Below are 23934 nucleotides of genomic sequence, written 5' to 3'. Positions count from 1 at the left end.
GTTTGTGATTGCTTACTTATTATTATTCACTTTACTTGCAAACCTTACTTGCTCTCAGTATTTGGTTAATTATATTTTCAATATAGATTTTACGATCAAGCTTTAAATCGGTTAAAAATTTCTATAACACTAATTCACCACTCCCCCCGCAAGTGCCATTGAGATCCTAACACCTATTTCGCTGTGAACTATTGGAGGCCCTCATCTATGACTCTTTTAGTAAGTCTACGATCTAAACATCTTTCTACCCCTCTATCCTAGCCTCAAGAGGAGGTCTTGATAACGAAGATCCTAGCAAAGTAGCACCCAGGCCAGCAATAATCGATTCTATCAAGAGATACTTTATTTAATACTATTTCATCTTCATCCTCAACGTCCAAAGACACAAAAGCAACTTTGATGTCCGAAGACGCAAAAGCAACCTTGATAGAGGACATCCCTTTTATAGCCCCTATTAGAGATGCTGTTGGATTGGTGAGAGGAGGAAAGAAAAGAAGAACGGATAGGAAGCATTCTGTTATGATCTATCTACATATGTGGAACAGAACTTTCGAGCGATTATCGCTTGAAAACTCTTTGCTTTAGTTTTTATTTTTTTTTTATTTTTTTTTTATTTTAGGTGCTTTTAAGTTCATAGTAAGAGTGGATTAATTTTTCATTCTAAGTTATTTTTATTGCAAAATAAGTTTAACTCCTCTGTCAAAAATTTTCATTCAAGAGATGGTATCGTATGGATGGAAGATAACCTAAGCTTTTCCTTGTTGCTTGCTACCTGTTTGTGTTAATTAGGGCTACTTAGTCCATCTATGATCGTTAATTATGACAAGATAGTGAGAGGAAACTAAGAAGCTAACATGATTCAAGGCATGTTTCATGTAATAATATAGAAACCATCATACCCTACTTTTCTAGTCTCTAGGGGTTTCTTGTCACCACTCTTCATCTGACAATATGTTGAGCATATTATATTTTAATTTCTTTTTGCCTTGTGAAGAATGTGAATAATAAAAATGTTACCTTTCGAGAATCGAGGAATCGGAAATCTTCTGAGTTGACCCTTGCATCGAACTCAAAAAGTTGAACCTGAAGAGTATGTCCAAACAAAGCCGTCAGGCAGTATTGAAATCAGCATCTTTTGGAAATCATTGAAATACGTACTCAGTGACCTTGTAACCAAGCTGACTTGTCATGGTTTGATACTTTCTCTTGCATTTTGAGTCAGGACTGGAGAGAACCAAGAAAAGGTTAAATTATGGCTCGAAAGATTAAATTTGAGGTGGCTACAAAACTACAATCACTAGCTAATTAAGTTCACAAGGATTTCTGCCAGGAACTAGACGATGCTTAGATAAATTTCCAGCTTGAGAAGGCACTACCCTAGAAGCCGACTTGAACTTAATATTTTCACGTGTAAATCGTAATATTTATGCCCAGAAGTCACAAGTATGCTTTGAAAACTGAATTAAAAGTGCTGTAGCTTGACAGTGCCCATGACAATTCTGGTAAGTTTGGTCAATGTCGGTTCAGGTGTCAGGAAACTCAAAGAAATTAAAATTATTACAGTAGTCAACAATAGCATTTATCGTCAAAAATGATGATCTTCTTGTTTGGTACTAAAAGTTCCCATTAATATATTTTGAAATATCCATAGTCCATAAACAGTGGGAACACCAAACATATTAAGTACTAAGTTGACTCTGGTGTTACAGAGTAATAAGAAACTCAATTTGTGGCAAATTGACATATCATTGCCTAGACAATGCCTTCTTGACAAATAAATTAGGAATCCATTATGGAACAAACAACTCATAACATAATTGTTTTGATAAAAAGCCCAAGGCAATAAGATTCTTTTGAACTTCGGGAACGAAATTATCATCAGGAGATTGTGTCAAACATAGAAGCTCACAAAATTAGCAGCTTCATCATAGTTTGAACCCATATAAAGTGATTGCAAGTTATCACTACATAAATACTTGTCATATAGCCATCGAGATATATTTAGAGCATCACCAGAAGCTTTTACTGGAAACAAATTTCTACTGCTTTGCCACTTGTTGGTAAGGCCTATCCAGTCCCTCCTCCAGTCTTCTAATGGGAAACTCTCCCCCTTCACCAAGCTGTCTATCATGTACTTGAAATATATAGATGCTCTTGGCCCATAGTAGTCTAGTAGAAGACCACTCCAGTACTTGTTTCCTGCACAATTGAGATTGTCGCAAGAGTATTACATTAAAACAGATTGATGACACCAAAGTAAAGGGTATAAAGCAAATTGCTTCTGCATTGGTATGTACCATAATCACGAAGCAAACTAGCTTCAGTCTCAGTGTTATCAAACCACATGGTTACTTGAGTCCTTGCATTCCATTCAAACTGCACCATAGAAGCATGACAATGACAGAATCCTACTTAAATAGGCATACAAGTATTCAAATTTGAGGAGGGCAAACAGGTGACAACAAGAATCTTACCTGTTGCTCCTGTTCTGGGTCTCTTGCAAGGCGCTTGGCACTTTCCAACCAGGGGCCAAGCAGAAAACCATCATGGCATGACAAAAGCATGTCCAGATCTTTCACAAGGTCAAGAAAGTGCTGGCTATATATGGTTGCTTGTTTTAAATTACTAAGTTTGTACCCTTCTATAATCTTCAAGAATACTTTGTTTGCATACTTTGCTAATGCCTGACGGGTGAGATCCACAAGATCATATCTGGAATAATAGATCCACGAGATTTATATAAGATCCATTATCAAAATATAGCAGCATGTTAAAAGCTCCTAATATTGACATGATTTATAAAAAATTATTCTTGATGGGATTAAATATTTGAACTGTATAATATTGTTTGTAGCTGACTTTAAGATAATATTGAACTGTATAATATTTTTATGTGGAAGAAAGGGAGAAAAAATGGATAAGGATGCAGATAATTTACAATATTTATCATTTTATATAATTATCCGTTTAGTTTATCACATGAGAACAACAAGAATTGATAGAAAGAGTCATACCCATTGAAGCAGCAAAAATTTACATGTATCATAACAAACACAAGCCAATTCTAGTCATGGAGCTGTAGTCTAGACTGCTTTATATGGGTTATAACTTGATAAGCTTTCATTGTCATAAAATAATATACAACTGGATAAAGAACTTGCAATCATGGACATTGAGAGCAATATGAAGTATGAACAATGTAAATTTACATGGGAAAGGAAGTATCTTTAACCATAAAAGAAAATTGGTCATTGGACAATGATTTAGTAAGTGGTTGGGAGATCTAAGCCTCAATGTTGCATATCATGCCAGTTTCACACCTGCTAAGGACCAAAGACCAAATTCACATGCAAAACCTCATTCTCTAGCAACATGTACAAGATCTTGTTTTAGAAACAAAGACATCTTAGTCACTTAGTAATTGAAAAAATAGAACAAATAAGAGATAAAAAGACAAAAAGAGGGGGAATAAGAAGGAAAGGAAAATATACTGACTTCATCCAAAAGTTTCACTGAGCAATTGACTCATCATAATTTTGCAGTTACAGAACCACAACCGTCTACCAATGTACATTGCTTAAACCTGTCAAATCAGAACTCTACTTGGATTTTGCCACTACCATCAGTCAAATTTCAGCTGCTTTTGAAACTAATATTAAGATGCAAATATGCTGATTTAGATGGAAGAGATGAATACCAACAATATGCAAGTCTAACATATAAGCAAATAACTAACACAGTGTGTTTGAATTCCTTGCTCTAGTCATGGCAAGCTTTATGCAGTCTAGCATATAAATACCAGTAATATGTCAGAGATGTGGATGGAAGAGATAGATACCAGCATTATGCAAGTCTAACATATAAGCAGATAACTATCAGTGTGTGTTTCAATTCCTTGCTCTAGTCATGGCAAGCTTTACGCAAAAACAAATGAATCGCAAATCACCTGAAAGTCTGGCTATCTGATACATCATACCCATTTTCTAGGAAAAGAACTAATGCGCGTGTGACATCAGCAGTTGAATACCATAAATGTGGTTGATCATAAGAATTAGCTGTTTCCTTCAGTGGCTCTCTTTCTGATAATTGTCGACTAAAATGCACAAGCTTTCTCTCTTCAGATATCTCTGGTATCAATATGACAGATGGATCAACATCTGGAAATGCAACAATTACATCTCGATTTTTGTCCTGTTGTTGAGCGGTTGAGACATATAGATACATCAAAAAGCATTAGAACTAATAACTGGTAAGTAAATGCATGAAAGCACCAAAAGTGATGCACTTAATTATTGATAATAATCTCAAAGAGGTAAAACTGTAATTTCATGTGGTAATTTAAACCAATTCAAGCAATGGTTTACCCATTAGAATCTGGAAGAAAGCTTAGCTTGAACCACTTCAATTTGGACTATGGTCTAGTTGCGCAATCCAATCACAAGCAAACTTTAAGTTTCTAATGCCCTTGATCATGAAATTCTCTCTCTTTGGTCTTTTAGCTCTCAGCACCTCTTTCTTTGCCTCTGCTTATCAAACTATTTTTATCTGGGACTTAATTCATAGTCTTGAAGCCATAAAAGCGGCCAAAGATTTCTAATGCTCTGCTGGGACATTAACCATCATGACCGATAGTACAGATGAAGGCCGTAACAAAGAAGATAAGGAAGAAAAGTAAAATGATAATAAAGAGAATAAGAAAACAGATGAAAAGATGTAGAAGCAAATGACGTGTTTCACTTAGACTGATACGAAACAGGCAGTACATACTGGTTCAGACATCAACTGGTATGTGGTATGTAGACCGCCCCTGTTTACGGCGATTCAGTTCATCCATATATAAGGAAACTATCCTAATTGTTTCTCACGCACAGCGCAACCTTTGCTTCTCAATGTGACCTCCACTTCTCAGGCACACCATGGCCTCACTGTATACCACCACCAAACACCACCTTTGGCCTAATTGCTTCTCATAGGAATGCCCATTTTCCTCTTCCTCTTCCTCCTCTTCACCATCTCCTCTTCTTCTTTCCTCCTACCTCCTTCCTCCTCCCTCCTCTTCCTCTACCACCCCTTCTTCTCCTTTTTCTTCTTCAGAACACCGATACACACAGTACACCAGTACTGATTGATATGTACTAGTCTGAGCATATTACCAAAATGGGTCCAGTACCCAAACGGTGATCCTTGAGTAGAAGTAATTCAAAGATTATCAAATGAGACAACTACGATTAGGAAAATAGGATTTTATGTTTCTTTTATTTTGTTCTTCAATAAGAAAATTCTAGAGTACTAGGTTTTGTACAAATCAAGAAATAATTTCGTAAATGAAAGCTACCATTGCCTCAAAAACTGAATAACCTTCGCATAATTATATAAAACATCCAAAAGCTGGTTCTTTTTTTTTCATGCCTTTGATATTTGCTTTCCAAATGAAAATAGTTTTCGTTATAATTTGCTCATCAACCTTTATCTAGAAAGTAATTAATCTAAAGCCAGGTTTGTAAGTACCATCATTGATGTATTATCAACATCAATGGTAAAATCTCTTTGATTCCTCGGACTTAAGTTGCAGCACTCTTTCTGCTGTTGTAAGAGAGGAAGAGTGTAGATCTCCTTTTTTACTAAAATCCAAGTGTTTCTCTGAATACCAAACCCAATAAGGATAGAAAACATTGAAGTTACCAGTAATGATGCTGCAACTAAAGCAACTTAAAACATCATGATCTTTTGAACTAAAAAGTCAATATAGGGTAATATCTAATTGTGCTATTATTGAACCAATTGACAGAGTAATGATTAATTCAAGTGATCAAATATTAAAAGATTTTTCTTACTGGTACCTTTATGGTTCTTGATCACTTCAATGTGATCACCACCAATGGTGGCAAGCTTTCACAATATCTTCGTCTTTTGACTTATTTGGTGTTATTGTGTCAACTGTCAAGTTTCTTATTATCAAAAGAAGACAATTGTATTTGCTTTTCCTGATCCTAATTTTAAAGAAAGTAAAAGAAATATGGAGTCCTTATGGACATTTACTTTCTTGGTTGCATGCATACAAATGATCTTTGGCATTTGACTTCTATTGGCAATTGACAAAATTATGGAAGAAGAATTATTTGTATTTGAACTCTCTTTTTGCAATCCTAGATTGTAACCTCCTATGAACAATTATATCCCTCCCAAAGCCGTCAACTTTGGTCATGAAGACTTAACTAAACCCTATTTTTGGTGAACACTCAGAATGGTTAATTTTCTAAAGCCACAATGCACCACATTTCAAGCAAGAAGATTCGACTCTGAAAACCTTTAGATGAATATGAAGTTTATATGTGGATAATGAGGATCCACTATGAGTCATAAATTAGCCTACAATAGAGAAAACAAAGATTAAACTCACATAGGCACCATCTGTGCAATTATATAGAGTATGATATAGTATCTGCCAGGCGTCTTGTAGTGCTGGAACAAACCTTCCATATCTCCTTGTTGCATATAAGTCAACCCAGATCTGAAAAGAAAATGATAAAAGAAAAGCCAAAACATTTCTTGATGGGTCTGATCTAAATTTTGAAATAATCAGTCAGTAAATCAAGCTTTCATATGTTTATCACTTAACAATGTATATAATGAATTCTACATCATTAAAATTCCATCAAATTTACTTCTCAACTAAAATTGTTCATTGACAAAGAACAAAAGAGAATGTTAGTTGTAGGAAATTTAGGCAACAATCAAACTAGATGATCTAATTATTTCTACCAAATAAATCTGCTAAAAGTGAAATATGAATCTTTTTTCACATTGTGATTCCTCCTCATTGAGCTTCTAGTTCCATTATTCTTTTTCCACAAGTAAAAATAGGCATGCTTTTAACTATTATCAGATTCTGAAATCTAATTACTAAGCTGTCCTGAATTGATGGAACAAACTATTTTGCTGAGTTTGCATGATGACTAAGAAACTATATCTTGCTACATAATTGGAAGAATGGCAATAAGCGGATTATATATCCTAGAACAGAAAGAAAATGCTACATTTTGTTCTACCAAAAACTGACCACCTAAGCTCCTCAATATTAAAATGATGCATAAAAACCCAGAAATAGGTCAAGTACCTTGCCAGCTGGACATATTTAAATGTATCCGACCTAACAAAGGTTAAATGAAGGATAAAAAAGAAAGTAGGCAAAGTGAAGAAGTGAAAACCCATAAACAGATACGCAAATCACATTTGTATAATCAAAACACATGCACAAAGAAAAGAAACATGCTCCATCTGAGATCACATTTGGCCAAAATTTTGTTCACAAGGCAAGGTTTAATCTACAGCTAATGCAATTTGACCTACAATAAACAAATCAAAATTAAATTCCTATTTGCCCAATACAACAAAAATGCATTTAACTTGATACTGTCCTTCACAAAGTTCCAAATTTTAATTAAATTTCTTTTCTAGTGCTACTATTCTAGTTTATAGATTACTAGACTTAATCTGCCATTGAAGCAGGAACTACTTAACCGCTGAACCGAAAAAAGAATCTTAAATTATATATGTACCTGTTTGGGAAAACTATTTGAACTTATTCTATGTAACTAACCTATAGGATATCTTCAATTTATACATTACACCATATAGGAGGCGAGAAAGGGAAATTATAGCTTAAAACATGTGGATGGTATTCAATAAGGTAAAGAGATGGGTACACAAAAGTAAATATTACCTTGACATCTACTGGTTTATGATGAAATGCCATTTCAGACATCAGATCATAAACAACAGGATTTTGCTCGATGCCTTCCATAGACATTCCAACGCCAACCTTTAGACCAACGAAATATTAGACAAACATAAAACATACCAATGATATTCCTCAAGGATATATATGGATTAAGAGATGATATTAATATATAGCTCCTTCTAAATTCCATAACTTATAACAGAAATCACAACAAATTTTGCTACAACTTTTACTTGTTGTGAAAGAGACAGGGAACATTTTTTTAGCTAAAAATAAAAATTTTAAATCTGCAAAAACAAACTTACTTTATCCAAGTAGTCAAACTCATATGCTTTGATGCTCACAAAAAGGCTTCAGCACCGAAAAATATATTTTTTGAATAATAAAGATACGTTTGAGAAAAAGATTGACACTACCAGTTTATAAGAGTTCCTTTAACAGATAGCACAGATTTTGTTCGTGCTTCACCAATCATTTTCATAGTGAAAACGTGAAATGTGATTCACTATAGATTGTACAAAATTAAAATTGTGAACACTGTCATAAAATGGTGTTTATATATTCAAACATTTCCTAATAATTTTCTAGGGATGCAAGAAATAATATAATAAACTATATAAATAAATTATGACTACCACACCTAGATTAAGGAATAATTTTAACTCACTAGTGAACTAAAATAACAAATTCCAACAATCCTATATCACTGGTCAGAAGCACAACACTAACCACTGTAACGACATGTTTTATGTTGTTGAACCTTGATGACATTTGGCACAACCAGCAAATTCACAATGTGGAACTAGCCCAAATAATGGTTAGAAAGGAAAAAAAAATGTAGGTCACTGTCGAAATCAACCGTTATCGTGCTATGTCGAGCAGTAACTGTGTCGGGCGATAATGATCAAAATTTCAATTGTTACCGTTTGATATGCCCCTGTATCACCCGATACGGGCCATATTGAGTGTTCCGCCCGATAGCGGACGGTCCATGTAACGGTATGCTATCAGACCGGTACGTATCGTCCGTACCAGGCAGTATTATTTGAAATTAAAAACCCTGGGACTAGGTACCATGTATCACAAAATAAGCTGCACATAATAAATTATATTTTAAGTACCACAAAAAGGCAACTAACCATGGTTGAATTTTCACTTGTACGAGCTTCAATAGGTCCAAGTGCAATTGCATCGAGAATACCATACATCTCAATATTTCCAGCAAAATTGTGTAGCATGCACCTGTAGAAAATTAATATAAGTTGCTGCTGATCAAGATTATGGAAAATAGGAATCTTTACATATTGCTACAAGAAAATTAACGAAAACCAACATTTTGAGAAACAGAGAACTTTCCAGATGTATGGAACACCGTAAAACTGTTTTGATGTAATCCATATTGGTTTTACTTCAGCGAATAGATCAAGAACTACCATCCGCCCAATTGGAACTGAATGCAAGAGAGCCTAACAATAAAAGAAAAGTTAAATCGCAGGTTCTGAACCAAATTGTGGCAACAATTTATAAGTTTAACATCTTATGATGGTATAAGCCTAACAATGCTAACAACTTAGAAGTAACTAGTTCTGATGATAGTATAAGTTTAACATCACTTCTACTGTCAAAATGTGGTGCAGATAACTATAAAAAATTGTGCCAATATCGAGAAAAAAAAGTTTTGATGCACCAGAAACCAAGGTTTGCAGTACCGACCCGTACCGCCCGGTACGGGCGGTACATACCGGTCCGATACGTTGCCGGTACGCGGACCACCTGTTACCGTGCCGAGTACTGTAGCAGCTACAGTACTCGGCACACCTGATTATACCGCTCGGTACACCCAGGTGTACCGAGCGGTATACCGTACCGTACCGGTACCGAGCGCCGGTCGAAACACCGGTACGGTACGGTATTGCGAACCTTGCCAGAAACAATAGCGTTGATGTAGTTAAAGAAAACTCTATATAGTCAAGTGACATGAAATGATCGACAAATTCAATCCCAAATAGTTATTCAATATTACATTGTGTGATGCAGTTTTGTAGTTGATAGGACCATATGCTTTCTTTTCTTGTTTGCCTTCAATTAAATCAATCCAGAGATACTTGATAAGCATTCTTCAATGCCGATCTCTCACTTCTTGAGAACATCTTATTTACAATCTCATCCTAGTTATAAACCTATAAATCAGTTTAAAAGATGGCCTACTAAAATTTATACAAATGATCATCATAAAACAAATTCTCAAATCATATGCCATTTTATTTGTTGTCATAGTATATTAAATAAGCACACATGATATTTCTAAATTGATCCCATGATTTTGCCAACCTCCATATACAAGAACATTTGCAACATAATTGCAAATCAAGGAAAACTTTATTATAAGGATTAACATAGGTATCAAACGTATTTGGTATAAAATGGACATGAACACAGAATTTCAAGTAAATAATAAGATAATGACGGAGATAAGTATTAATAAAATCTAAACTAGCAGGTCAACAAAAACACTACCTTCATCTGAGGTGGTTTCCAGAACGGGTCATATGAAAATAACCAACCCTGTAGAAGTTTAGAACACAAAAAGATTATTTGATGTTACTGTGAAACCAAGAGCATCACGCTTGACCTTGAAAGAAGCCCTAAAATCTATTAATTCATGGAAAAAAAAATTAAAGGAACTGGCATATTGTACATGTTGGCTAATGCAAAGTAGTATGTATCACCCCAACAAGGTGCCCACACATGATAATGAGGGTATCATGCCTCATAAAATGTTGATATCTGTTTATTATAAAACCACAAGAAACTCAAATAATCACTAGGCATCATCTAACTGAAATAGGAAAAGCTTCCTACTCCAGGATTGTTTAATGCTTAATATTCATTGGCAACCAATATGGTACAATAGCATGCATCTTCAACAATAACCTTGAAATTCTTTCTAATGACAAAATATCTATTACATGATACATAAGTTCCTAGTGTTCAAATTGGATCAATCGAAACAGGGATAAAAATTAAGAAAACTATCTATTTGTTCTGAAACCCAGCTTTAGCTAACATGTATTAAATCTAAAACCAAGTTTCCAAGTTTGCCAAACTAATCAATTGTTAAATTGTAAAAATTGACCACCAATATCTACACTTAAAAAGAACCCTCTTCAAGATGTCAACTCCTCATTCATGTGTTGGAGTAATTAAAGGATGAATAATATCAACCTATGGTGCCTATGAAATAACTAATTTATGATACCTGCATGAGCCATATTGCATCATCATCACCACTTTGCATTCCTTTATATATTGCAGAACCCAAGGAAGATATATACTTTGGATCATCTACAGGTGGAGTGTTCTCATCAAATGTATCACTGTAGAGACCAAAAAGAAACATAAGGTAATTAAGATCAGAACTTCTTTTGAAGTAAAAAAAATAAGTATATTGATATCTTTGAAACTAATACATTTTTGCACAATTTATAAATTATCTATCAACAATAAGAGCACATAACTAGGTGTGCATATTTTTTTATTTTTTTATAAATTAGAAGAATTAACAACTTTAATTAGTCTCTCCTAGCAACAATAAGAAAAAGGAGAACACAAATAGAACTTTGCATTCTTGATTGATCATCTTTCTGGGTGGTGTCATGTTTCACAAAATAGTTCAACTCTACTATTAGTCTATCACTCTATTGGATTTTTAGATTTCTTGTTAAGGTATTAAAGCTGTCATATTTTGTTCAATGAACCAAAAGAGCTTTCGGTATATCTTTTGCAATTAGGGAAAGAACAAATCTAAAAAAAAGAACAATACTATGTCTGATCTTTTTTTTTCCTCTTTTCTGCAACATAATCTGCAAATTGTAGAATTGCAATGCTCTTTGCACACATCTCAAACATCTTCACCAAAGTGCAAAGGTAGACATTATTCAAACCAGGGTTCACCTTCTTGGTCCAAACCAGTGTACCAACTGACCAGCAATACGATATGTACTGCCCTATACTAGTGTACCATGTGTAGATACGGCGGGGCATACCAACGACATAGGAAAATGATAAAAAATAGCTCCAAAAATTTCTGAAAAATAAAATAAAATTATATTACGGGTTTTAAGTTGGAAAACACTATTCAACGCAAGGATTAAAATTTCGTACCATACCGGAGTTTCGAGATTCGCTTAGTACGATACAATACTGTATACTGAGCGGTAGATTTCGGTATACCGCTAAAAAAAAAAGGGACGAGTGCCTTGTCACCTTTTTTGGTGCGTGGAGAGAAGACACCTCGATTTCTTCTCCCCACGCGGGTAGAAAACCGAGGCGACGTCACCTCGTTTTATATATGTGCATATATGTATATGTATATGTATATGTACAAGGTATGCAATTTCGAATAATACCGCCCGGTACGGGTGGTACGTACCGGTCCGTCAGTTTACCAGTACACGGACCGCCGATTACCGAACGGAACGAAATATATATATATATATATATAAATTAATATATAAATATTTTATAAAAGGTGACGTCGTGTCGCCTTTATTGGCGACGTCGCCGAGGCGACGCGATGTCGCCTTATATATAAGAATATTTATATATAAATAAATATATATATATATATATAAATATATATATATATAAACGAGGCGACGTCGCCTCGGCGATGCGACATCACCTTTTATAAAAATATTTTATATATAAATATATATATAAAAACGAGGCGTCGTTGTGTTGCCTCGACGACGTCGCTGAGGCGATGCGACATCGCCTTTTATAAAAATAAATAAATATATATATATATATATATATATATATATATATATATATATATATACCGAGCGATATACCGAACGATATATCGCTCGATATACAGTTTCATACCGTACCGAGCGAACGTCGAAACTCCGGTACGGTACGAAATTGCATACCTTGTATATATATATATATATATATATATATATATATATATATATATATATGTATATAAGTTTAAAAAAAAAGGGGTGACTGCCTCGTCACCCTTTTTGGCACGTGGGGAGAAGAAACCTCGATTTCTTCTCCCCACTCGGTATATATATATAAAAGAAAACCATTTTCTGTGACGTTGCCTCTTTTCTGCCCGTCCGAAAAAGGTGGGGAGAAGAAACCATTTCCTTCTGCCTCGTCTCCTCATTTCTTCTACTTGCATGGGGAGAAGAAACGCCGCCTCGATGCTCAGTTTCTTCTCCACGCGATGCCGAGGATTCTTCTCCTCTCGCGGATGAGAAGTCGCCGACGATACCAAGGTCTCATCGCCTCAGATGAGACCTTGGTATCGACGCCGATCTCTAGGTTCACCTCTTCTTTCTTCTCCCTCGATTAAATCCACCTAGTAGCGGGAGGTGACGATTTAGCTTTCGGTCTGATCTTCCATGAAGCTGTCTCCTCGATTTTTTGGACCTTATAAGGTATTAGAACATATTGGACCAGTTGCCTACCGTTTGGATTTGCCTGCTAGCTCTAAAATACATTCAGTTTTTTATGTTTCATACCTTAAGAGGAAGTTGGGTGAAGATGAGATAGTGCAGCACCATTTGCCAGATACCTCTACTACTAGGAAAGTTCAAGCTCAACCACAAGCCATACTTGATCGACGAGTTGTAATGTACCGCAGACATCCCGTGAGTGAAGTGCTGGTGCAATAGGCTAATTTACCAAAGGAAGATGCCGCTAGGGAGTCCTACAGAGCACTAAAAGAGAAGTTTCCATAATTTGATGTTGCTCAGCCTTGAGGACAAGGCTGAATTGAAAGAGGAAATGTTAGGGTCCTTTTATTTTCTGAGCTTTTAAATAATATTTATTGAGTCGTTTTAGTTCAGTTAGAATCAGAACTCTATAAATAGAGATGTAGCTGTTTCTTTTGGCAATCAGGAAAATATTATTTAGTCTTTTGACAAACCCTCGGAGGCCGATCCCCTCGAAGTGATCATCCCTTTTCCCTTCTTTTCTTTGACGATAAGACCCTAGGGTCTTATCAAGGAGTTTGTTAGTAGTTGTAAAATACTTAATTTCGAAATTCCCTATGCATGAAGTGTTATTTCATGCACTAGTACTTATTTTGGTATTTAGGGCTTAGAAAGGACTTTAGAAACATATGATATTTTGGTAGAAGCTCTCTTTGAGTACTCCCTTAAACTCTGTATCTCTTGGATGTGTCCTTGAGTGGTGAGTCTTTTGATTTCAGTCCTGTATCCTCATTTATAATCCTTGGGGTGACGAACTTTCTGTATCCCTTTGTGATTTTAACTTAGTGGTGAGCTATTTTTCGATCTTATTTAAGTTTTATCGCGAATTCGTGTCTTTTCTATCCAAAACACTCATTCCAACAAATACAACTGTATTGTGACTTTTCTTCGAGAGTTCATTCCTTATCTATTGTGACTTTCTATCCGAAATACTCATTCCAGCAAATACAGCTCTACTATTGGTTTTTCGTCAAAATGTATTCTGCTTTGTCCACCTATTCTACATCACCCTTGGTATGAAACTTCGATTTTCCGCAAAGTTTATGACTGTCACGTTTTTTTTTGAAACTATACTTATAATGACTATCCTAGGGTAAATATGTTGGGAGTGATCAATTTTTTGAATTTTTGAGACGATGCGCAAAAAACCGATCGAACCTCGACATTGCAAAAACTTTATAACTATCATGTTTTTTTTCTGAAACTATGCTCGTACGGCATCTCATGGACAAATATGTTTGGAATGATCAATTTTTTGAATTTTCATGATAGTGCGTAGAAAACTGATCCAACATCGACTTTATGCAAAATTTATGACTGTAAGTTTGTTTCTGAAACCAAGCTTATACAACTATCTTAGGGCTAATATGTTGAGAATGGTAAATATTTTAAATTTTCAAGATGGTGTGCAAAAACTATTCGAACCTCGACTTTGCACAAACTTTATGATCGTTACTTTTTTTATGAAAACTGGCTTATACAACTTTCGTAGGTTTAATATGTTGGGCATGATCAATATTTTGAATTTTTTAGATGGTGCTTAAAAAACCGATCTAACCTTCACTTTGCACAAACTTTATGATCGTTATGTTTTTTGTGAAAGTCCAGTGATTGCAAAAGGCGCTCGGGCGCTCGCCTAGGCGCTCGGGCGAGGCGAGGCGAGGCCCGAGCGCCTCGCTAATGTCCCAGGCGGCGCGCTTCAATCAGGCGCCGCCTAGGCGCTCGCCCGAGCCCAGGCGCTGGGCGCTTCGGGCGAGCGCCTGGGTAAACCGAACCAGAATTTTAGGTCTGGTTCGGTCCTGGTTCGGTTGTTAGTTGGTTCAATCGAACCAACTAAACCGATATAACCCTAATCCTAACCCAACACTAACCTGCTGCCGCTGCCGATCCCGATCCCGATCGCGATCTCGTCGCTCGTTGCCGCTGCTCCCGCTGCCGCTGTCGCTGCTCGCGCCTCCCACGAGCCCTCCCGCGAGCCTTCCCGCTGCTCGCGCCTCCCGCGAGCCCTCTCGCTGCTCGCGCCTCCTGCGAGCCCTCCTGCTGCTCGCGCCTCCCGCGAGCCCTCTCGCTGCTCGCGTCTCCTGCGAGCCCTCCCACGAGCCTTCCCGCTGCTCGCGCCTCCCTCGAGCCCTCCCGCTGCTCACGCCTCCCGCGAGCCCTCCCGCTGCTCGCGCCTCCCGCGAGCCCTCTCGCCTCCTGCGAGCCCTCCCGCGAGCCTTCCCGCTGCTCGCGCCTCCCTCGAGGCCTCCGGCTGCTCACGCCTTCCGCTCCCTTTCCCTTTCCCGCTGCCGCTGCCGCCGCTCGCCGCTGCTGCCGCCGCTCGCCGCCGCTGCTGCCGCCGCTCGCCGCTGCTTCCTCGTTTCTCCGTCAGCAGGTTTATACTATTAATGTGATTATATTTATTAATTATATTATATATTTTTATATTTTTATTTAAAATTTTAAATAATTATATTTATTAATTATATTTTATATTTTTATATTTTAGCGCCTCGCTTCGCTCGGGCGAGCGCCTAGCGCCTCGGGCGTTTTTGGACCTTGGCGCCTAGCGCTTTTTAAATCACTATGTGAAACTAGGCTCATACAACTTCCATAATGCTAATATGTAGGGAATGGTTAATATTTTGAATTTTTGAGATGGTGCGTAAAAAGCCAATTGAACCTTGACTTTGTGCAAACTTTTTGACTGATATAATTTTTTTTGAAACCATGCACAAACGACTTCGCTAGAGCAAATAAGTTGATAATGATCAATTTTTTGAATTTTTGAGATTGCATAAAAAATCGATCAAACCCCGACTTTGCTCAAACTTTATGATGGCCATGTTTTCTTGCGAAACCAAGCTTATACAACTTCCCGAAAGCTAATATAAAGGGAATTGTCAATATTGTAAATTTTTTCAAGGGTCCACAAAAAACAATCAAATCTCAGCTTCGGGCAATCTTTATGACCGTCATTTTGTTTTTATGAAACTAAGCTTATACAACTTCCCTTGGGAAAATGTGTTGGGAATGGTCTATATTTTAAATTTTCGAGATGGTGCACAAAAAACCAATCGAGCTTCGACTTTGCAGAAACTTTATGATCGTCATATTTTTTTTGTGAATCCAAGCTTTTACAACTTCCCTAGGGCTAATATCCCAATGATTGATAGTTCTCTGCCAGAGAAGAGGTAGGGAGGTGACCCTCGCGATAGGCGGCGAGAATCGACTTAGGGTAAGGGCACCTCATGGGCAGCACGCGTTCCCGTGCCCTCAATGGCGAGTGCGAGGGTTACTTGTGGCAGGGACGATGGTTGCTTCTCCCTAGGGCTACCTACTTGGCTCGTGCGAATTTTCTTGGGCTAATATATTGGGAATGGTCAATATTTTGACTTTTCGAGATAGTGCAAATAAAACATTCGAACCTCAACTTTGTGCAAACTTTATAACCGTCATATTTTTTTTGCGAAACCAGGCTTATACAACTTCCCTAAGGCAAAAATATTGGGAATGGTCAATAAAATTTGCAGACGGTGCATAAAAAACCGATTGAACCTTGACTTTACATAATCTTTATGACCCGCTTTTCTATAAAACCATTCTCATAGGACTTCCCTAGGGCAAATATGTTGGGAATGATCATTTTTTTGAATTTTTGATATGGTGCACAAAGAACCTATAAAACTTTGACTTTACATAAAATTTATGACTGCTACGTTTTTTTACGAAGCCCAACATATACAACTTCCCGAAGGCAAATATATTAGGAATTATCAATATTTTAAATTTTTGAGAGGGAGCACAAAAAACCGATCGAACCTTCACTCTTTGCAAACTTGATGAGCGTCACGTCTTTTGGCAAAACCCAGCTTAAACAACTTCCCTAGAGCTAATATGTTTGGAATGATCAATATTTCGAATATTCGAGACGATGCACAAAAAACTGATCGAACCTCAACTCTGCGTAAACTTTATAACCGCCAAATTTTGTTGCATAACCAGGCTTAAACAACTTCCATGGAGCTAATATCTTGGGAATGGTTAATATTTTGAATTTTCGAGATGGTATGCAAAAAACCAATCGAACTTCGATTTTTCGCAAAGTTTATGACTGTCATATTTTTTTCCCAAACTAAGCTTATACTGACTACCCTAGGGCAAATATGTTGGGAGTGATCAATATTTTGAATTTTTGAGACGATGCGTAAAAAACCGATCGAACCTAAACATTGCAAAAACATTATATCTATCACATTTTTTTTCTGAAACTTTGCTCGTACGACATCTCATGGACAAATATGTTTGGAATGATCAATTTTTAGAATTTTCGAGATAGTGAATAGAAAACCTTTCCAACATCGACTTTATACAAAATTTATGACTATAAGTTTGTTTCTAAAACCAAGCTTTTACAATTTCCTTAGGGCTAATATGTTTGGAATGGTTAATATTTTGAATTTTCAAGACGGTGTGTAAAACCTGTTCGAACCTCGACTTTACGCAAACTTTATGACCGTACTTATTTTTGCGAAAACTGGCTTATACAACTTCCATAGGTTTAATATGTTAAGCGTGATCAATATTTTGAATTTTTGAGATGGTGCTAAAAAAACCGATCGAACCTGGACTATGCGTAAACTTTATGATCATCATGTTTTTTTGTGAAACCAGGCTCATACAACTTCCATAATGCTAATATGATGGGAATGGTCAATATTTTGAATTTTTGAGATGGTGCGTAGAAAACCAATTGAACCTTGACTTTCCGCAAACTTTATGACTGACATAATTTTTAGTGAAACCATGCACAAACAACTTTGCTAGGGCAAATAAGTTAATAATGATAAATTTTTTGAATTTTCGAGACTGTGCAAAAAACCGATCAAACCCCGACATTGCACAAACTTTATGACGGCCATGTTTCTTGCGAAACTAAGCTTATACAATTTCCCGAAAGCTAATATATGGGTAATGGTCAATATTGTAATTTTTTTAGATGGTCCACCAAAAACAATTGAATCTCGGCTTTGGGCAATCTTTATAATCGTCATTTGTTTTTACGAAACTAAGCTTATACAACTTCCCATAGGCGAATGTGTACAAAAATCTAATCGAACCTCGACGTTGTAGAAACTTTATAACCGTCATATTTTTTTTGTGAATCTAGGCTTATACAACTTTCCTAGGGCTAATATCCCAATGATCAATAGTTCTATGCCATAGAAGAGGCAGGGAGGCGACCCTTGCGATAGGCAGCGAGAAGCGACTGAGGGCAAGGGCACCTCGCGGCAGCACGCGCTCCCGTGCCCTCAATGGTGAGTGAAGGGCGACGATTGCTTCTCCATAGTGCTACCTACTTGGCTCGTAGAAATTTTCTTGGTCAAATATGTTAGTAGGAATGGTCAATATTGACTTTTCAAGATGGTGCACAAAAAATCATTCGAATCTCAACTTTACGTAAACTTTATAACCGTCACATTTGTTTTGTAAAATCAGGCTTATACAACTTCACTAAGGCTAATATCTTGGGAATGATCAATAAAATTTAGTTCTGGTGCATAAAAAACCGATTGAACCACGACTTTGTACAATCATTTTTACCGTCATGTTTTTCCGTAAAACCATTCTCATAGGACTTCCCTAGGGCAAATATGTTAGGAATGATCAATTTTTTAGATTTTTTAGATAGTGCACAAAGAACCTATCAAACCTTGACTTTACGTAAAATTTATGACTGCCACGTTTTTTTACGAAGCCCAACATATATGACTTCCCGAAGATAAATATATTGGGAATGATCAATATTTTAAATTTTTTAGTGGGAGCACAAAAAATCGATCGAACCTTGACTCTTTGCAAACCTGATGACCATCACGTCTTTTGACAAAACGAATTTTAAACAACTTCCCAAGAGCTAATATGTTTGGAATAGTCAATATTTCGAATATTCGAGACAGTGCACAAAAAACTGATCGAACCTCGACTTTGCGCAAACTTTATAATTGTCATATTTTTTTGCAAATCCAAGCTTAAACAACTTCCATAGAGCTAATATGTTGGGAATGATCAATATTTTGAATTTTTGATATAGTGCCCAAAAAACCAATCAAACTTTGATTTTCCGCAAAGTTTATGACTATCATGTTTTTTTCCGAAACTATGCTTATACTGACTACCCTAGGGCAAATATGTTGGGAGTGATCAATTTTTTAAAATTTTGAGACGGTGTGATACCGGGGGTGATGCAGAATGGGGGGATAAAGCAGAATAGATTTTGACACAAAGCCGATAGTATAGCTATATTTGCTGGAATGAGAATTTAAGATAGAAAAATCATAGTAGACAAGGAACGAACTCTCGAAGAAAAGTCGCAGTACATTTGTATTTGCTGGAATAAGTGTTTTGAAAGAAAAGACATGAACTCACGATAAAACTTAAATAAGATTAAAAAATAGCTCACCACCAAGTTAAAATCATAAAGGGATACAGAAAGTTTACCACCCAAAGGATTATAAACGAGGATACAAAACTGAAAACAAAAGACCTACCACTCAAGGACGCATCTAAGAGATACAGAGTTTAAGGGAGTACTCCAAGAGTGCTTCTGCCAAAATATCAATAATTTATAAACTCTTTTCTAAGACTTAAACACCAAAATAAGTACTAGTGCATGAAAAAAACCCTTCATGCATATGGAATTTCGAAATTAAGTATTTTACAACTGCTAACCAATTCTTTTAATGCATTCCTTAGTCTCGAAGAAAATCACCTTGAAACAGTTTAAACTTTGTGGAGGAAATATACTAATGAGCTGTCATATTTGCGTGGGCTGAGTAGAAGATTATGAGGCAACATTGTTGGCTGAAAAAAATACCATATCATTAGCAAGGTCCATATGATTAGATTATAGCAAATTAGACACTCTCGTGTCAATCTCCCCTGGTTGAAAAAGACTTGTCCTCAAGTCCTTGTTTGTTTCGTCAATTTGATTGTGAAAATGACTTAAATTAACAACATTAAATGTTGGGGACACTCCGTAATCTTCAGGTAGCTTGATCTTATAAGCATTTTTGCCAATTCTCTTAAACACTTTGAATGGACCATCAGCCTTTGGTTTCAATTTTCCAAATTTGCCAGGTGGAAACCTCTCCTTCTTTTGATGAATCCAAACCAAATCACCAACATTAAACTCTATATGTTTTTTGTGTTTGTTGGTAGCTTCCATGTACCTCTTATTTTGCTTTTCTATATTTGATTTAACCCCCTCATGTAGCTTCTTTATCTGCTTTACGCTCTCATCAGCATCTCCACTAAATTGCTTAGTTGTCGAATGTAGGACGATGTCCAAAGGACTAGTAGGATTAGCACCATAAGCAACCTCAAAAGGACTCTTACCAATACTATGATGCATAGAATGATTGTAGGCAAACTCAATTTGTGGAATAATGAGATCCCACTGCTTAATATTCTTGCCAACATAACATCTAAGCAAATTTCCCAAGCTTCTATTCGTTACCTCAATTTGCCCATCGGTTTGTGGATGATGCGAGCTACTGAAATTCAAAGAAGTACCCAGCTTCCTCCAAAGAGTTCTCCAAAAATGACTAAAAAATTTTGAATCTCGATCATACACTTTAGTTTTTGGAATACCATACAATTTAGCAATCTCCTTAAAATACAAATCAGCAATATGAGATGCATCATTCGATTTATTACAGGGAACATAGTGAGACATTTTTGAAAATCTGTCAACAATGACCATGATAGAATCCTAGTTCCTTTGAGTTCTTGGCAGTCCCAAAACGAAATCAAGACTCACATCCTCTCATGGAGCATTTGGCACAGGCAATGGAGTGTACAATCCAGAATTTTGACTTCTTGTTTTTGCCAAATGACACACTCGACATTGCTTTACATGTCTCTCCACATCTCTAAACATCTTAGGCCCAATAGAAGTTTGATTGAATAAGAGTTAGAGTCTTGTCTCTACTGAAATGTCCACATAAAATACCACTGTGAGCTTCAGCTAGAATTACTTGTCTCGAAGAACAAGATAGAACATATAAAGCATTAGCTCGAAAAAGAAAACCATTAAAGATAAAAAATTGTTGAAAGGAACTTGATTTGCAATTCAGCCATATTGAGCTGAAATCCACATCATTCTCATAGAGATCTTGGAATGTTTCAAATCCAACCACTTTGACTTCCATTGTTGATAATAACGAATGTTTTCTGCCAAATACGTCAGCAACTACATTTTGAACACCAGATTTGTGCTTGATTATAAAGTTATAAGATTGTAAAAACTCCACCCAAGCTGCATGCCTCTTGTTTAGCTTGTGCTAGTGATTAATGAACTTTAATGCCACATGATCAGAATATAGGACAAATGGCTTGGCAAAAAGATATTGATTCCAATGAGATAAAGCTCGATAAATGATATAAAACTCCTTGTCATAGGTAGAATATTTTTTCCTGTATCATTCAGCTTTTCACTAAAAAATGCAATGGGCTTTCCATCTTGACTAAAAATAGCACCATCTCACGTTAGATGCATCACATTAAACCTCAAACACAATATCAAAATTTGGTAGAACTAAGATAGGAGCTTCAGTCACCTTTCTTTTTAAAAGCTCAAAAGCATCATTAACCTCACTAGTCCATTTGAATTTATCACATTTCAGACATGCGATAATTGGAGCGACAATAGAGCTGAAACCCTTGTTGAATCTTCTGTAAAAGGAGGTTAAGCCATGGAAACTCCTCACATCATGCAATGAAGCAGGTGTTGGCCAATTGAGAATAGCTTCTGCCTTACTTTGATCCATCATGATTCCATCTTTTGAAACAATAGACCCCAAAAACACAACACTAGGAAGTAAAGAAATCACACTTCTTTATATTAGCATAAAGCTTTTGCTGTCTCAAAATAAGAAATATCTATTTTAGATGATTCATATATTCCTCTTCACTCTTGTTGTACACTAATATATCGTCAAAATAATCTACAACAAATATTCCAATGCATGGCTTAAGTATGTGATTCATAAATATCATGAAAGTGCTAAGAGCATTAGATAGCCCAAATGACATAACCAACCATTCATATAAGCCTTCTCTAGTTTTAAATGTTGTTTTCCACTCGTCTCCGGGCCTCATTCTTATTTGGTGATAGTCATTCCTCAAATCAATTTTAGAGAAAATATAAGAACCGCACAATTGATCAAGTAAATCAGCTAACCTTGGAATAGGAAAATGATAGTCCACTATGATTTTGTTGATAGTGCGATAGTCCACACACATTCTCCAAGAACCATCCTTCTTAGGCACCAACAAAGCTGGAACCGCTCAAGGACTCATGCTCTCCCGAATTAACACATTTTTCATCAACTCGTCCACTTGTCTTTGAAGTTCTCCATACTCCTTGGGACTCATTCTGTAGGTTGCCTTGTTAGGTAGAATAGCCCCCGGAATAAGATCAATATGATGTTGGATGTCTCTCAAAGGTGAAAGGCCATGTGGAATCTCTTCCGGTATCTTTAAACTCCTCCAGGATTTATTTTATGATTGCTAGTGTCTCCTTGTGTTGTTCTTTTTTCTTTACTACTACTAGAGCCATAACATGACCACCCTTGTCTAATTCAACTTTGCATTCACCATAGGATATAAAAGCGCTAACTTCCTTCTTTGGTGCACTGATTTCGGAAGGTTGTAATGAGCTAAGATAATCTTCTTTTCATTCACTTTAAAAGAATAAGTATGTTTGTAGCCGTCATACAACACCCTTCTTTCATAATGCCAAGGTCTTCCCAACAACAAATGACAAGCGTCGATTAAAGCAACATCACACCATACTTCGTCTTTATAATACTTGCCAATAGAAAATTAAACTAAACATCTTTTATTTACCTTGATGTCATTTCCTTTTTGCAACCAACATAATTGGTACGGATGTAGATGAGGGATTGTGTCCAACTTTAGCTTCTGCACCTTCTCAAAAGATACCACATTCTCAAAGTAGCCGCTGTCGATGATCACCAAGCACACCTTGCCAAGAGAAGTGCATTTAGTGTGAAACACGTTTTTTCTCACCCAACTTTCATCCTCGGCCACATAAGACACTTGTCAGCTACTTTGCAATACAATAGACAAACCATGATCTGCATAAGTAACCTCTTCCTCATCTTCATCATATTTTGATTCGTTGTCGGCTTTATCTTCTCCTCCATCACTATGATCTTCAATCAAATTTATAATCCTCCTATTTGGACAATCTGAAGCATTATGCTCAAAACCATGACATTTGAAGCATTTTCGACCACTTGGGGTAGCAGAATTAGGTGTTTTTTTGCTGCCAGTAGATTCTTCACCTTTTTCTTGTACCTTCGATATCACCTTGCTTTGGACAATAGGCTTAGAACTTCCTCCTTTTATATAGCCTTCTTTTGAACCATACCGAGAACTCTTTTCAAACTTCTATTGCTTTTCAACTTTTAATGCCAACTTGCTCACATTATTTAAAAACTAATATGGCTGCAGTTGAACAATTTTAGCAATCTCATACTTCAGACCACCTAAGAATCTTTCAATGGTTTGCTCTTCCGGTTCCATAAGCTCTCTTTTTAACATTAGATTATCGAATTCTGCTATTACTCTTCCATACTAAGATATTTTTGCTTAAAATCATGGATTTTGAGA

The 23934-nt window shown here is 36.4% G+C and overlaps 1 protein-coding gene across 7 annotated transcripts in view; it reads right to left on the bottom strand.

The window, feature by feature from the left end:
* Positions 1-1578: 1578 nt before the first annotated feature.
* The window catches only part of LOC104000514 (alpha-N-acetylglucosaminidase-like), a 71440-nt gene continuing 49084 nt past the window's right edge, over positions 1579-23934 (bottom strand). For all 7 annotated transcript variants that reach the window (XM_065137246.1, XM_065137242.1, XM_065137245.1 and 4 more), the window contains 10 exons: positions 11001-11118; positions 10259-10306; positions 9099-9207; positions 8881-8984; positions 7724-7822; positions 6401-6511; positions 3947-4191; positions 2475-2712; positions 2298-2376; positions 1579-2199 (listed from right to left, as the gene is read on the bottom strand). In XM_065137246.1, coding sequence (XP_064993318.1) covers positions 1892-2199; positions 2298-2376; positions 2475-2712; positions 3947-4191; positions 6401-6511; positions 7724-7822; positions 8881-8984; positions 9099-9207; positions 10259-10306; positions 11001-11118 — 1459 coding nt within the window. In that variant the 3' untranslated portion in view covers positions 1579-1891. The remainder of the gene's footprint in view (positions 2200-2297; positions 2377-2474; positions 2713-3946; positions 4192-6400; positions 6512-7723; positions 7823-8880; positions 8985-9098; positions 9208-10258; positions 10307-11000; positions 11119-23934) is intronic.

The sequence above is a fragment of the Musa acuminata genome, chromosome BXJ3-1, assembly GCF_036884655.1.
Source record: "Musa acuminata AAA Group cultivar baxijiao chromosome BXJ3-1, Cavendish_Baxijiao_AAA, whole genome shotgun sequence".
In the NCBI taxonomy this organism is placed as follows: domain Eukaryota; kingdom Viridiplantae; phylum Streptophyta; class Magnoliopsida; order Zingiberales; family Musaceae; genus Musa; species Musa acuminata.
This window is presented reverse-complemented; position numbering and strand designations above follow the sequence as displayed.